The sequence below is a fragment of the Grosmannia clavigera genome, assembly GCF_000143105.1.
Source record: "Grosmannia clavigera kw1407 unplaced genomic scaffold GCSC_108, whole genome shotgun sequence".
Classification (NCBI taxonomy): domain Eukaryota; kingdom Fungi; phylum Ascomycota; class Sordariomycetes; order Ophiostomatales; family Ophiostomataceae; genus Leptographium; species Leptographium clavigerum.
The window spans coordinates 1,455,214-1,471,114 of record NW_014040837.1 but is presented as its reverse complement, the minus strand read 5'-3'; the positions used below and the strand labels follow the sequence as shown (position 1 = coordinate 1,471,114).

At 53.1% G+C, this 15,901-nt stretch overlaps 6 protein-coding genes across 6 annotated transcripts; 4 read left to right on the top strand and 2 right to left on the bottom strand.

The window, feature by feature from the left end:
* Positions 1–2,044: 2,044 nt before the first annotated feature.
* On the bottom strand, positions 2,045–3,205 carry CMQ_6682 (NAD-dependent epimerase dehydratase; the record flags this gene model as incomplete). Its single annotated transcript, XM_014320368.1, has 2 exons — positions 2,045–3,015; positions 3,190–3,205. The coding sequence occupies 2 exons, from the start codon at positions 3,203–3,205 to the stop codon at positions 2,045–2,047; spliced, it is 987 nt and encodes a 328-aa protein (XP_014175843.1).
* A 1,492-nt stretch (positions 3,206–4,697) lies between these two features.
* CMQ_6749 (salicylate hydroxylase) lies at positions 4,698–6,163 on the top strand (the record flags this gene model as incomplete). Its single annotated transcript, XM_014320435.1, has 2 exons — positions 4,698–4,829; positions 4,886–6,163. The coding sequence occupies 2 exons, from the start codon at positions 4,698–4,700 to the stop codon at positions 6,161–6,163; spliced, it is 1,410 nt and encodes a 469-aa protein (XP_014175910.1).
* Positions 6,164–8,250: 2,087 nt separating this feature from the next.
* On the top strand, positions 8,251–9,642 carry CMQ_6869 (extracellular cell wall glucanase; the record flags this gene model as incomplete). The annotated part of the gene is made up of 3 exons (XM_014320555.1): positions 8,251–8,295; positions 8,618–8,645; positions 8,720–9,642. The coding sequence occupies 3 exons, from the start codon at positions 8,251–8,253 to the stop codon at positions 9,640–9,642; spliced, it is 996 nt and encodes a 331-aa protein (XP_014176030.1).
* A 1,263-nt stretch (positions 9,643–10,905) lies between these two features.
* CMQ_6943 (uncharacterized protein) lies at positions 10,906–11,454 on the top strand (the record flags this gene model as incomplete). The annotated part of the gene is made up of 2 exons (XM_014320629.1): positions 10,906–11,192; positions 11,331–11,454. The coding sequence occupies 2 exons, from the start codon at positions 10,906–10,908 to the stop codon at positions 11,452–11,454; spliced, it is 411 nt and encodes a 136-aa protein (XP_014176104.1).
* Positions 11,455–11,618: 164 nt separating this feature from the next.
* On the bottom strand, positions 11,619–13,655 carry CMQ_6645 (uncharacterized protein; the record flags this gene model as incomplete). Its single annotated transcript, XM_014320331.1, has 1 exon — positions 11,619–13,655. One exon carries the CDS (start codon positions 13,653–13,655, stop codon positions 11,619–11,621), a length of 2,037 nt encoding a protein of 678 aa, XP_014175806.1.
* A 680-nt stretch (positions 13,656–14,335) lies between these two features.
* CMQ_6715 (uncharacterized protein) lies at positions 14,336–15,383 on the top strand (the record flags this gene model as incomplete). Its single annotated transcript, XM_014320401.1, has 3 exons — positions 14,336–14,627; positions 14,733–15,037; positions 15,270–15,383. The coding sequence occupies 3 exons, from the start codon at positions 14,336–14,338 to the stop codon at positions 15,381–15,383; spliced, it is 711 nt and encodes a 236-aa protein (XP_014175876.1).
* Between the last annotated feature and the right edge of the window lie 518 nt (positions 15,384–15,901).

The window sequence follows — 15,901 nt, the reverse complement described above, 5'->3', positions numbered from 1 at the left end:
GTTGCACCTTCCTCCCCAGAAATGCGAAGCGCCCCGCTGACAGCTGCGATTGCGGAGACTTCTGATTTGTGGTAGCGCAATCGCAAAACGCCATCGCCCAGCGACGGAGTTTTCCACATGGAGCAGCGTTTAAGGTGTGGAGGATATGGCTTCTAAAGTACGGAAGATAGAGACTAGCGACTTGGTGTGATCTTGGCCTTTCAGTTTTCTGCTTGTTACGACTGTTTTTAAAACGGCACAACGGACAGGGACTAATCAGATCTGTTCGGCTCTAAAACTGATAGTAGGCGGCAGTTTAGCGACCTCTCGCCTACAAGGAGCCCTGTACACCACCAACTAAAGCACAAGCGTCCCAACAACGAAGAAACAGCCATCCCGTTTTAACAGCGGCGTTATGGCCTTCTCATTCCTCTTTCTTGGTGCCCCATGTTTCTCACTACGGCATCGGCCAGCTTTAGCTTGACCAATACATCTTCCTGCGACAATCCATCGCGTTGTCCGGCACACCAGGCAGTTCTGTCGACGCCAGAGCAGATCGGGCTTGTAATAATTGGTGGAGACACCGGTGGAGATGGTCTTGGCTTTCTCAAGGCTTGGTAGAACATGCACGTCTTAAGGGACTTGCTAGCCGATTTTTCAGGATAGAGCTCTTTCGAGCCTGGCTTCCTGCAGCACCGGTATTTCCGTCAAACAGGATGTGTCTGGCTACGTAATCCTGGCCTTGATTGTAGGATGGGCTGAGTAGTGCAGGAGAGGTCATCGCCTGTCTCTTTATTTAATATGCCCCCTACATCAGTTTCTGCTACGTATCAAAATATTTTTCGATTGTCAGTTCTATCTCAGCCTACCCCAACTTAACAATCTAAACATCATCAACATCATGGACGCCCACGATATTGACTCAGCTAAAGCTCCAGGTCCAGCACTGGTGTAGCTACGCCCAAGACCGACGTTGACGAAACCTATTCGGCGATCGAAGAATGGCTACACCCCTCCAACGGCTAATGGCGAAATGTCAGTGCCACTGCGCCAGTGGGAAAATCCGAATACCGTCCCTACCATTGTGGTAGGCGGTGTTAAATAGCTGGTTTCGGATTCAGCAGCTTACTAATCTTTTCAGATAAACACATTTGCGCGGTTTGGGCTAGCACGACGGGCTGATCCCATCCCCGGCAACGAATATCTAATCCTTGACAAATCTCGAGATCGTGTGCTAAAATGCGACGGCGGCGATCTGCGCTTCCACGACATTAATGCAATCGGCCTTGATTCGCCCGTCGAAACCTGCTGAAAGTGGCTGTGTAAGGAAAAGGATGGCTTCAAAGGGTTCAAAAACATTGGATCGGGCGGATTTCTGGGCCATGATATCTGGTGGGACTTCTATGCCAAAGTCCCCAACCATGAAGGATGGGAGTGTTTCAATTGTTGTAGGCATGAGGACGGTCTATACGCGTTTCAGGCCCTGAATTGGTGGACGCAGTGGCAGCTGTGCGCTCGCTCGCGAAGATGGATACGGCCTGTACTCACAGCAAAACGGGGGTACGCCGTGGAAATTTGTGAAGATTTTGAAATAGGCAATTTGGAGTGTGCCTTCTTGTTAATAACGTCACATCCAAGTAAGCTATCTGATGAAAATGGAGGGTTTAAATAACAATCGAGGTTGTTGATGCCAACATCTCAGTTCTCACTCAGTTGCAGAAGCCCCTGCCAGCTCAGCTCCCACAACCTCTCCGCCCCTTCCTCGGTGTACGCATGCGGTGCGAACTGATGTCCATTGGGCTTGTCATGTACTGTGCTGGTCACACGATGCTGCAGTCGGGCCTGCCATAACCATCCCACGCTGCTGCCATCGCTTCCCACACCGACGTTAGCTTCATCCTTACAATTGTGCAAAGTGTCTTTATATTTGATTTGCTATTCCAGTGTATAGAGTCGATAGGATTGCAACAGAAGACCATGCTTGTGACAAATCCTGCACTATTTCGGAACTAGATACTACCTGAAAGCTAGACACAAGGATCTCCATTTACTGCAAGCTACCACGCTAATGCGTCTGCGACTTGGCGAAGTCCACAATGATCGGCAGATGTTCCAACAGCGGCGGGCTGGTGGGAGTCCATCCCAGCGCCTCCCTCGTCTTGGCGCTGGAAACGACATTCTTCATTGTCATGATAACCTGGAACCAGCCAAAGTGTTCGGCAGCCCAGTCTGGCTGAATGCCAGTAACGGGGAGGTCTAGAGGTTTGCCTACACTCTGTGCGATGTCTTTGAGGTGCACAGACTGCTGGCTGACCGCGTTGAAAATGGAGGGACCGCCTGACTGGCCCGCCTTCTCCATGGCGAGTCGGTAGAGCGTCGCCGCATCGTCTCTGTGACAGGCGCTCCAGCTGTACTTGTCCTCCTCCTCGCCGCTAATGTAACCAGAGACGCCTTTCTGAAGCGCCGTCCCGATGAGCAGAGACATGAAGCCCGACGTTCCAGGGCCATACGTTGTTGGCGGCAGGCGCACGACGCTCGCGCGCACCCCCTGCTTAGCAAAGTCAAGGCAGACTGTCTCAGATGGGTTACGAGCCACCGAGATGGGGTTTGTCAGGCTGCCTTGGTCGTCCTCTGTGGCTGGCTCGCCGGGCGTCTTCGGGGCTAGCCCGCTGGTGCCCGAGGTGATGACCAGCGCGCGGTCGGCGCTGGCACCTGTCACCTTGGCTGCAGCGACAGAAGCGGCTAGTGCTGAGCCCAGGGCCTTGATGGCTGCTCTGTCTGTCTCGCAGGCGCTAAGAAAGTTGGCCAAGTCGTGGATAAAGGCTAGATGGATGACGGCGTCACTCTCAAAGGCTGTCTTCTTGAACAGCTCCAGATCTTCAATGGCGCCACGCAGAGGTTTGGCTCCCTGGCTTTTGAGCTGTTCCTGTCCCTTGTCCGAGCGGGTCAGACCGACGACGCTGTGTCCGGCCGATACAAGTTCTTTCACAACGGCCGTGCCGATGAAGCCAGTAGATCCAGTGACAAAGACACGCACTGTGAGAATACAACGAGATACGAACCGAGGGTGGAATAAGTATGGCAAATAAGCAGGATATGAAACTAATAAAACCATGTCGATGGGATCATTCGCCGTGGTCGTGGCTCTAGGTCTTGTCTTATACGTATTCTATTTCAGTCCTGTCCAGCGGGAGATAAAGACTATTTTACCTAAATCCCAGCACATCTAATTTTGGCTACGGAGTTTCGGCGATCATTTGGTGTCAAGTAGTTGCAGACTGTAAGACTGCCGCCAACCAATCAGGCGCGTCAAAGTCTCAGTTGAGGTTGATAGCCAGGAATCCAGATCTGATGACAGACCTGCGAAGAGGCCGGAGATAATCTGTATCGGCCGCAACGCGAGTAAGTTCCTTAACGCCGGGCATTGTATTTGACGACGTCAACCTGGACACAACCCTCCTCTGATGTGTGCATCACGACAACTTCAAGAGAGGTGTGCGCCGCCACCTCGCGGCTGCTGCAGGATAACATCCGTATTTCCAGCGGACCAACTCGTGCTCTCCATCCGCCTACTTTACCATCCCAGGAAGGGAGCAATAAAAAAGATAGAGACGACCCACAAGCGCAAGAAATAAATAGTCCGTTTTGTTTCTTATTTGATTACCTGCACATGCCCGCTTGCTCCCTGCTCTGTGTGCATAGTGCGCCGAAACCAAACCGTACTGTGCAAGATGTTTTTGGTACTCCGACAACCGGTTCATGGTCAGCCTGGAAAGAAAAGGCCCTGTCGCGTTCTGACTGTGGTTTCTTTGGTAAGACACTCTAGAACTCGTGCGCAGTACAAGCTCCTAGCATTTTGCACATGCCTGCGGGTGCACCATGGAGCTAACGACTTCCTTCACACACTGATTCAGAACTGCATCGTCACAGATGTACTGTATGCAACGATGAAGAATGCAGTCTTGAAGTCAGACCAGAGCCGCTCCAGCTTTACGCTACAATAATTGGTTGGACATTGACTGCTTTGCTAGACACAACGATCACTTTTAGCTTACGAATAAAGCATGCAAATAGAAACCGCGTTGATTTTTCAGACCAGATTCGGGCCGGGTTGATCACTGCTGAGAGTTACTTATGCAGAGTGGAGCCTAGCTAGACTTATACGTAATAATGCTCACTCGTCCGTAGAGCTTGAGCAAGCGCATGCGCTAGGCTAGATTAGAACAAATACTTGCGCTGCGACGTCTGTTTGGCTGCTAGCAGAGATCGGAAAGCAGCAGCTGTTGGGCAGATGCAGGCTGTCAAAAGACGAAGCCTGGTTTCACCGGAAAATTGCTGCCATCCGGTCTGTTTTTTCTGCCATGTTAGGCGTCTCTGACTTAGCTTTCGCACCTGGTCGCGTTCTTCATCCGATTAGAGAGTGGGTAAGAAGTCCAGCTGCAAGTGCGGCTGCGTGCTTCCGCAGGTCTGTGTGCTCCTGCACAAGCCAGTAGGGTTGCAGGCTTCCAAGCATGGTGGGTCAGTCTTGTCGGAGCTCACGGCCGCTATCAGTCCTGTGGGAGGTGGATCGATTCAGTATGAAGGGATCGAGTCGTTTGTTTGCTTGCTGCGTTCCACCATGTCTGCATTTACGTCTAGCCTGTCTTTTTTGTTCCTAGCTATTATTCCCGTCCTTCTCACGTCTCCCAGCATTCTCTCCAGTACCAAAAGCCATCGTGATGCCTGTGCCTTCTCGCTCACTGGACATCCTCGTCGTGGGTGCCGGCCTGGGCGGTCTTGCTGCCGGTTTGGCCCTCCAGACTGACGGCCACAAAGTCACCATCCTCGACGCAGTCACAGAGTTTGCCGAAGTAAGTGTCTCGTCTGTGCTGTCTCGTGTCCTAGCCCCTGCCAACAGTGATTCCAGGTTGGCGCCGGGATTCGCATTCCGCCGAACTCGTCTCGCCTGCTCATCCGTTGGGGTGTCGACCTCGACCGCATAAAGAAGTCGACTGCCAGTCGCTACCACTTTATCCGCTGGAAGGACGGCGCCACCATCTTCAACCTACCCTTTGTCGACAGCGTCCAGGACCACGGCGCGCCCTACTGGCTGGTCCATCGTGCTGACCTTCACGCTGCTCTGCTCGATGCCGCCCGTCGTGCCGGTGCCACCATTGTAACGAGCAGTCGTGTCGTCGTCTACGACATGGATGCCCCCAGTGTCACTACCGCCGACGGGACGGCATACACGGCCGATCTCGTCATCGGTGCCGACGGCATCAAGTCCACCTGCCGTCCCTTGTTGACCGGTCGGCCCGACGTTCCTCGCGACACTGGCGACGTGGCCTATCGCATCCTCATCCCTGCCGAGAAGCTGCTGGCCGACCCGGACCTCGCTCCCCTCATAACGCAGCCGTGCTCAACGTCGTGGTGTGGCCCAGATGCCCACCTCGTCGGCTATCCCATCCGTGCCGGCGAGCTGTACAACGTCGTCGTCTGCGCTACCTCTCGCAACGAGACGACATCCAACACCTGGGTCGTTCGCGGCGACAATTCTGAGCTGCGCCTCCGCTTCGCCTCCTGGACCACCCAGGTCCGCAAGCTCTGTGCCCTCACCGGCGACTTCCTCAAGTGGCGGCTATGCGACCTGCCCAATCTCACTCGCTGGGTCCATCCCTCCGGCAAGGTTGTCCTGCTCGGCGACAGCTGCCACCCCATGCTGCCCTACCTCGCCCAGGGGGCTGCCCAGGCTTTTGAGGATGCCAGTGTTCTGCGTCAGGTCTTGCGTGTGGCCTTGTCTTCGGCCGACTTGTCAATGGGATCTGATGGCGCCACATCATCGCTGCCGCCGCCCGACCTCCATGCTGCCCTCTTGCGCTACGAGAGGATCCGCATGCCGCGTGCCAGCCTCGTGCAGTCCACCACCCGTGAGCACCAGCACCTGCTGCACATTGACGATGGGCTGGAACAAGAAGAGCGCGACCACAGGCTGTCCCGTGACCATCCCGACAGTCCCGTCTTCTGGGGATATGTGGAGCGTAAGAACTGGCTGTTCGGCCACGATGCCGACGTCATCATCAAGGAGGGCGACAACTGGCGCGAGGGTGCCGGTCTGCATGTTGTCCAGGCGAGCCATGTCGTTGACGGCGTCCAGGGCGCAGGCACAAATGGTGTTGGGGGCATCAACGGTGTTGCCGTACATTAAAATGGACCCAACATGCTGTATAGCGGGCAGACTTGAAGCCCCTACGACGTAGTTAGAACATCATCCGGATCCATTAGTGTACGGGATCCTGGTCATTGTCGTTGCCTGGATGTTGCTCGCTTCGTCTCCTGTCCGGTGAGAAAGTTGGAGCGAGAGGTGGACTGTTTGCAGGCCACCAAAAGTCGGCTCTGTGTCGCTTCCATGATTCGTATCTTACGGAGTATCCTGCAGCCCACTTGAGTATTGGTACCCATTTCTACGGAGTAGATTGCCGACTGTTACCCCTGGCTCCTATTTGGACTAATTGTCCACCGTCATGAAGAGCCCCGTCATATTCTAGCGTCCTTACTCCGTAAATAGGTGCTGGGAGAAAACGCGGTGAGCAAATGAGACTTGCCGATCATGAATCCACAAGTGTTACATTGCATTATCCCCTGCAGGGCTTCAAAAGCTGGGGATGGGCAACGGCGCCGAGGCAGGTCAAGAGAAGCGATGTACCATGCAGCGTTGAGGCTGCTCTCTAATATCGTTAGCTTGATCGTGCTCTCCTTTTTCGACGTACGGAGTGTACCCCGTAGGGAGATAAATTACATTAGCCCATTGATTTATGAGGCCTGCTTGCCGCCCATCCTGCTTCTTTAATCGGATTGCTGTCATGCCAAATCCCTGTTTGTCCCTCGAGCTGCTTTTTTCACTACCAAATCACCTCTTCTTTGTTTTAGTACGAGCACTCCGTAATGCCTGAAATTTTGCCGAAGATTTGCCGTCGTTGATGCCTACTCGGGGGGTTACCTTATCGGTTACGAGCTCTGAGCATATCGTGTACTCGTAGAATATAGCGGAACGAACTAGAAAGGGTTCGTTATATCAACTACGACGTGGCGATCGATACCATCCGTCCGTGTATCCGCGGACCATCGATACAAATAGAATACTGCAGACGAAATGTTGAGAGGGCCATCTAAAAAGCATTCTCGATATCACAATGTACGAAGTAAAACAATTCAACCTCGACAGGTCAGCGATTACGTAATCCATATACCGCCTCAAGAGGGCCATGTTGCCGAGATAGCAGGATGCGCTCTTGTTCGAGAAAACGGCCTGTGCTACCACAAGCGAAGTCCGATATGTTTATTGGGCCCAGGACCGGTATTCCGAACCGTACAGCTGCGGAGGGTTCGCCTGCAGAGCAGCGGCAATCTTGCTCACACAACTCGTCAATAAGGTTAAACGTGCCAAGACCTGGATAAGTAGATTATTTCTTTTAATGGGTGTTGGCACGGACTACTCCGTGGTTGCATCGATAGAGCGCCGGGCGAAAATGGAACCCTACTTCGTGCATATAGCGTACACACGCGTACCAAATCTTACACGTATCTTGCACAAGTACAATGTACTTTGACGATACGCGGGAATGGCGTCTTGCGCTTAAGTCCGACTAACGGCATCTTGCAAATTTCATCCGAGCCCTACCACGTTAATGTACGCGTAATCATCGATAGACGACCAACTAGCAGGTCTTTTTTGACAACTATTATGTTTGTCTTGTGCTTCTACACGACACACTTCTATCTTGATTAGATCATACGGAGCAGTCGTGCCTGGAATGCTTTAATTACCTTCTTTCTTTGGATGGAGATGCAGGAGTGGGCGACATCGTGGCCGAGAAAATTAGGGGGTAGTGCCTCAAAAGGGGACACGCCAGAGTGGGATCCTCGAGTCGTGGTCGCTGCTATGAGGCCATTTGTGAGCGCAAGATGTATGGCAGGCAGGCTTCCTCCCACGATCTTAGCGTAATGGCCGTCCATATCCGGTCGGATATCCAGCCCTGCTGCAGTTCTCTGTCTTGGCGTCTTGGCGTCTAAACAGTCGGGTTCCTGGCTGTCTACTCCGTAGGGCCTCCTAGAATGCTTCGACTGTTGCCGAGCGGCTTCGCCACAGGGGCAACGACTGCTGCTTGCGTAGGCAAAACGATTGCGCCCCGCCAAAACGGAGATGCATCCCCACTTGGATGAAGCACTTCCGCTCTCTGGACCCTCTAATCGCCTATTTGGGACCGCTAGCGGCACGGCTTTCTGGCTGCAGACATGAACGGATGGGGCCGTGGCACCTCTGGGCTTCTCGGAGTCGTCGTAAGAGGGATCGGCTGCCCATATTATTCGCAATTGCATTCGTACTCCTCGTCCCCTCTTGCAATCGACCATCCGTCCACCTTGTCATCTTCCACTCATCCGCTAATCTGCCCGTCTCCTGGAGAGTTTGGCACTACTTTTGCTTCTTTTCTTCCGTATATATTGTTTTCATCCTTCCTATTCCAGTACACCGGCTATCCTTCTCTACCAGGTTCTTCTGTCATTTCGCTCTCTCTTCTTTCTGTATCTTGTCATAATGGCCATGTCTCTCGTTAAAACCTCTCTCCTTGCCCTTCTTCTTGCTTCTCCCATTTTGGCACAGACCTCGACGGACTGTAGCCCCCTGAACAGTGAGTGCGGTTCCAGCCGTATACCTGACTCCGAGACCGCAATGCTGACCTTGATGTCTTTCCCCCTCCGCTAGCGACATGTGACCCCGACCCTGCTCTTTATACGAGCACGTACACGGTGGACTTCACCAAGGGTGCCGACGATGACGCGTGGGCGAAGGTTGCGGGCACCGTCAACTACACATCAGCGGGTGCCGAGTTCACCGTCAACAAGCAGGGCGACTCGCCTACGATTCAGACGTCCTGGTACTTCTTCTTCGGCCGTGTTGAGGTCCACATGCAGGCTGCTCCAGGCCAAGGCATCGTCAGCAGCGCTGTGCTCGAGTCTGACGACCTTGACGAGGTCGACTGGGAATGGCTCGGCGGCATCGACAACCAGGTCCAGACTGACTACTTTGGCAAGGGCAACACGACCTCGTATGACCGTGGCGGCACCACCAACTTGACCGATGTCCAATCTATCACGCACAACTACACCATCGACTGGTCGTCCGAGCGGATCATTTGGTACATTGACGGCTCTGCCATCCGCACGCTGAATTATGCCGACGCCCTCGACGGCGCGAACTACCCCCAGACGCCCATGCGGGTCAAGCTCGGCATCTGGGCCGGTGGCGACCCGGACAACTCGAAGGGCACCATCGAGTGGGCTGGCGGCGAGACGGATTACACTGCTGGCCCCTACACCATGACCGTTCACAATCTGACCGTCTACAATGCCAATCCGGGCGGCTCTTACATCTATGGTGACAAGACCGGCTCCTACAGCAGCATCGAGATCTCCAAGGACAACGTCACCTCTACCACCTCGTCGGCCACTGCTAGCAGTACCAGCAAGTCCAACAAGTCCACCAAAAGCTCCTCTTCAACCAGCTCTACGTCCAGCTCTACGTCCAGCTCATCGGGCGTCACTACCTCGGCTGGTAACTCAGTCTTGTCTCAGCTCACCCTTCTCCCCGGCATGCTTGTTGCTCTGGTGGCTTTCTACATTTTGTGATTCTTGTGTCCGCTGTAATTTGTTTTATAATATATTGTATATCTGATAGATTTGATTAACTTGGCACGTGGATATTCGTGCGAGCGCTGAAATCCAAGTTTATATAGCATGCACCCAATTTAAGACTTTGCGGGTGAAAGTCGGCTTTGTCTGAGATGTCTTTCAATGCTGTATATGTTGAGTCCATTGTCGGGTATTCATCTGTTGACATTTTGGCAGCGAAGGAGATGCCCTTAAAGAGACCGCTGCTACTCCGTACATGGTTTTCGTACCTTACTTAACGCAATTTTGCTATGCAACCATACGATTATATACGAGAATAGGTACATCTGGGCAGCTGGGTAGTCATCTTTTCACCGCTATGGTTTCTTGTTTTGTCTTATATTGTACTAGGATACGCCGTAAGTCTTGCTTAAAATTGTTGGTCGGATTATTGCTGTAATTAATATGCCATTGTGAACGTTGTACAGAGTAAAACTTGAGAGTTACTTCAAACCAATAGCTTTGTATCATGATGATGTATCTTTCCTCTTATCAGCAAGATAATGTACAGATACATAGCAAAAAGCCCAACGGATAGATACCAACGGTTCAAAATCAGACAGCGTTCGCTACCAACAGTAGCTCGAGGTTAGTGCGCCCATGGGGATTCATAGCACTTCAATCCCACCCGAGCCACATCGTACCCATTTGTCTGACTTAGAGTACCACACGCTGCGGTCTGTATCTCTGGCAGGTAAAGAGGCGGGTTAACCACTGACACTCGTACAGAACCTGCAATTTACAAAACGCACTATACCAAGGGATGCGCTGGTGCTTAGTCATCGATTTTGGACAGATACATTTTCCTGTTTTGATATTGTAACGCAGGATTGACGAATCCAGCCTTTTAGTACCCGAGACGGACTGAGGTCGTATGCCATATCGAATAACACATAGCTGTCTAGCGAGACGGAAGGAGATGATTGCCAGTTGAGCCCGCGAGCATTCATGTACCAACACATATAACACGTAGGACAAATCGGGGACGAGGGCATTAATAGCCGATCAGTCAGCTGTAGCACGATACAGAACAGGGCATAGCCGAGATAGGCCTGTCTACTTCAGCCAGCGGCTTGTACAGACAAGCTACCAAAAACAAACAAATAAACTGACGGGCACAGGTGAGAAGACGAAAGTCAGTGGTATTACTTTTTTCTATAATTCCCAACTATTTAAGAGAACAGCCCAGACCAGATACCACAACTCAATTGTCAATCAACAATGGTGATGTTGTCTCGCCGCCTCCTTCACCTGGTGCTGGCCGTTTTCTCGGCGGCAACGCTGGCAGTGACAGCACCTACCCTCGAACAGGCCGGCCCACCCGACCCGGCCTTTCCGTTCACAGACCTCTGCGATAACTGGTGGCTGGAACGTCTTTCGGGGAGCGGAGAGTTCGTACTATGGACGCTGTGCCCGAAGGGAGAGAACCGGACCGGCGTGGTGTCCGTACTACAAATGGATAGATCGCTGGTGGCAGACAGCCAGAGGATCACACCGGCGTCTCCGTCGTGCGTATCACTCGTCTCTACATTCAAAGAATGGTCGCTGACCGGCCAGAAATGCCGCCCCGAAATGCTTCTCCGACATTTGTCCTTATTGCAGCCTCGCTGCCACAACATCAACCATGCAGTGCAACTGTTCGACAGATGCGACGAAACTGCTTTCGGTGGACCTAGGTGCCGTCTTTTCCCATTCGTGTTTGTTTTCTTGCTCTCAGTCACGTTTGCTGATTCAACTATCTTCTTCAGCCGAATGGATTACGGCAGTTGACGGCAACACGTGCTTCACGGACGGCGTCGTGTGTGGAACAGTGCAGTCTGAGGCGTCGGAGCAAATGATTTGAGAATGGGCGCGAGAGTCGACTAATGGAAGGGGAAAGACAGTCTGGCTGGCCATAGGATACAACTTGAATTGGGTGGACAATTTCTGTTGGTTCACTCCTCATTGCGCACATGTTTCTGCACCAGGTCCCAGCATCGCCGCATTCCAGTACCCATCGTGTAGGCCTCGCTGTCTTCCACATCCTCTGCGGTAGCCCAACAGCAGCCATCTGGGGTCGGTAAGGATTCAATGTGGTCGCTACCCCCGGCCTCGAAAAGGAAGACCTGCATTGTCTGGCGAATATGCGAGAAAAGCCAAGGAACAGTGCCAAGATGGACAGGTTTGCGCAGTTTTGCGGTGTTCTTAGTATCTGCGTCATCCCCCGCCAGCCACCGTTCGACAAAGGCAGTCGCTCCCTTCTGGAGGGCCGCCTTGCTTCCTGGTAACTTACCTGACAAGTCGTGACTCGGAAGCTGCCACAGGCCAGCCAGCAGACCGCGTTCTGGGCGGCGGTGCAGCAGGTAGCGGCCGTCGGGGGTTCGGATGGCGCACACGAACGTGTCCATCGCTCGGACGGCTTTCTTGGGGCGTCGTAGGGGGAAAAGTCGGGCATGTTCGATGGCGGAGGTAAGGCTACGCCTGTCGTGGTAGTCCGGTGGCGATGTAAAGAACGGTGATGCCGTCGCTTCCCCCTCTTTGCCCTTCTTCTTCTCGTCCTTCTTCATCTTCGTGTCCGACTGAACAGCAGCTGCTCCATCCTCCGGAAATGGTTCACATAGTTGGCATATGTCTTCTAGATCACACAGTTCGGCCGGCTCGGCCTTGTCCTTGACCAGAATGGCTCCCTCAGCAAAGGCGCGACAGGTGCTGCGAATGGGACAGGCGGCACAGTCCGGCTTTGGCGTGCACACGGTACTGCCCAGTTCCATCAGGGCCTGACCCCAGCGACCAGGCCGATCACTGGGGAGGATCTCAAGGGAGTTGCTGTTGTTGCCGTCAACCTCTTGCTTCACCTCACGCGTGTGGTCGTCCCCGTCTCCGTCTGCAGCGACAGCCCGCACGAGCGCCTCAGCGGCCGCCCAGAGCAGGTCGACAGTGGCCTTGTCGGTCTTGGAATCGGCATAGAGGCCGAGCTGGCGGCTGAGCACGCGGACGACGTTGCCGTCAACCATGGCAGCCGGGCAGCCAAACACAATCGCGGCTATGGCGCCGGCCGTGTATCGACCGACGCCGGGCACCCGAGCCACGAGGTCAGCCGGGTCGGTGGGCAGCAGGCCGCGCAAATCGGGCGCTGCGACGACGGCACGCGCAGCGGCATGCAGCCGATTTGCGCGACTGTAGTAGCCGAGGCCGCGCCAGGCAGCCATGACGTCGTCTGGCGGCGCCGCAGCGAGATCCTCAACGGCCGGCCAACGGGCCATCCAGCGCGTCCAGTAGGCCACTACCACGGGAATGCGTGTCTGCTGTGCCATGATCTCGCTGATCCACACCTCGTATGCCCGCACCGCCAGCTCCTCACGACTGCAGTGCCGTGGGTCCAGCCACGGCTTGCGCCAAGGCATGCCGCGCGTCGAGCTCTCGGCATCGTACCAGGCCAAAAGGGCCGCTCGTGCTGTCCGGCCGCTAGCTCCATCCAGAAGCAGTGGCCGGTGGTATGTGGTTGCGTGGTGTCGGTGCGGCGGGCGACATGGCGTGGCGGCAGTCATCGTCGTCGTCGTTGTCGTCGCCAGTGGCTTACTGTCTGGAGCTCCTGCTGCTCCTGTCGGCGAGAAAAGACGGTCGTAGAGCTCTTTGTTAGCAGCCGTGGCTGTTGGACCAGTTTTGCGTCGTTTGGTCGGGGGCACGCTCAGCTGGTCGAGGTCAGGGAGAATACGAGGGCGACTGCGTTTGGGCTCCATGCCCTTCTTCTGTCCGCCGGCTTCGCTCTCGTCATCCTCGTCCGTATCCCCGGCCACATCCTCAGAGATATCCTCCTCCACATCTCCGGTGTCCTCGTCGTAGTCCGATGCATTGTCCTCGATTGAACGCTGTCTTTTCCTGTCGCGACGAACCCCCGCCGGGGTTTTTTCAGCCACATCTGTATCCTCTTTGGAATACGCGGAAATCTTTTTTGCTGCGGCCGCAGCGCTGGCTCGCTGGGCTCTTGCCATCGTAACGAGTATTTGGATTGGGAGATGCAGCTTTTGACCCGCGTTGCCAATTCAATTGGATACGCGTAAACATATCCGGCTTAGTCACCCCACGACGCGACAAAGACGCCTGTGCACGTGACATACCAATTTGGGGTCCTACATAATATTACTACGCTCTCTAACTCCGTCCATCTTCTTGTTTTTCAGGTGAAATGTGACGAAATGAGGGCTAATCCAATGTTTGATATACCGGTGTTCTCGATCGGTTGACGGGGAGCTTGAGGGCCGTTTGCACAGCGGTTGCTGTTACTGAAAACGATGTTTCAACTGGCAATTGCATTTGCTGCAGACCGTTCATAAATAAAGTCTCGTCTTAGGTGTCTACTTTACAATTCCTAAAATCGGTCACTGCACTTGTCTTAATCGCTCTTGCCGTTTGCGCTTGTTTCGTATCTTCCATGTTTTTTTATCATTGCAGTAATACAGTTGCTCCAGGGTCGCGCTCCCATCTTCAGTAAAATTTGCTTCCAAACAACCCCTCTACGGTGTTCATTGTGAATTTTGACACGCGTTATTTAAATTCATCAATTTGAAGGCTGCTGTATTGGCTGGACAGGGCTTTATCTATCGTCTCCAACAAATCCAATTATTATTTTAACATCAAAGTCTCCAGAGTCTGCCTCTTTCATTACCGAACCATGGCGCCAAAGAGGGAGCTGTCCGAATCCAGAGCAGAAAGGTCTGACGATGCTAAGTCCACAGCGAGCAGTCCAGAGAGATTTCCATCTCCCGCGCCGGCCAACCCGCCTATTCCCTCAACTTCGTTTATCCAGCAACTCGCATATGCGGAGCGCTCATATCGCTCAAGCGACGCAACATTCGAGACCGCAGATAGCATGCCCCCGTGCATCAATTGCATCGCCGAGTTCCATTATGACATCCTGGAAATGTCGTGCGATGTGACACCAGATCATTCAGGGAAATGGATGTGTAGGACATGTGAGAGCAGGAACCATGTCTGTCGACCGGTAAGTTGCAGTCGGTCTGCATTGACTTGACAAGATTTAACGAAACAGATTCCTCGCCCGCTACTAGGCATCGCTGCAAAGCTTTGGGCTGCAAACCTTCGGATTCGTGCCTTTGTCAAAGCCAACCATCTGGCCGGAGTCAAGACCCAACGTCGAGCGGACGCCCTCAGAGATAAATACGGGAAACTGCGCACGTCTCTGGACCACATCAGTGACATGAATACTAGGTTCGGGAAGCTCGCCAACCGCGCCTATGAAAACACTGCATCCGAAGACAAGGACGGCGTGTCGTCTGTCCTGTACGAGCTGCGGTTACAAACGCGCATATTAGCTACCAATACGGCGCTTCTGGCCAAAATGGTGCCAAGAAAGGTACTAAGACTCTCCTTTCTGCGTTTTGAGTTTGCTAACCTGAAGAGAGGGGCATGAATGATGATGAATCCAGTAGAAAACTGAAAACTGCCACGAGTGCGCTTGTGAAGATCTTCGAAAAAGAGATATTTCCGCCCCCGATTGAATTGGTTGAGCTAGTGGATCGCATAAACACAATTGTCAGTCAAATGACGAGTCCCAATATTCATATTTCATACTAACGAGATTCTAGCCTAGCATGGTATGGGAAAACGAACTCTCAGACCATGTCTTGCTGGCCTATCTCATTTGCGTCCGTCGCGGCGAGCAGTTCCCCAACCGCCCAAAAGACCTGGCTGCTGTTTAAAAGGCGCCTCTACAGCTACATAGCCAGTGTTTGCCATGAAACTGGTATTGCGGTGGGCAGCAAAAAATATTGTTTGAATTGCTCTATCGCCTAGTCACAGACGGTATAAGGTTTGCTTCTGCCGCATCGGGTCGACAGATTGACTGCTTCGTTTATACTGACAACGGTGGCTGGAGGAAGTAAACCAAGCACAGTTACTGCTTTATCTTCCAGTTCTACAATAAAATCATTGTAATATTGAGAAGGTTCACTTCGTACTTGATTTTACTGTCACATACATCCACCTGTTCCCGCCATCCGATTCTGTTCTATACACTCGCTTTCAGCAATAACTCCATTTACCACCTACTTCACGTGGAATAGGTGGCCTTTAGGGGTCAAAGATAATGTAAACTCGAATGCCGGTTAATTATCGCAGGTATTCGCTTCTTCCTGCATGCTCGAATTCCAAATGCGAGCACTAGTAAAATCCACCGATTTGAGTTGTACAAATTTGGTTCTGTGAATCAGCTTGCAGC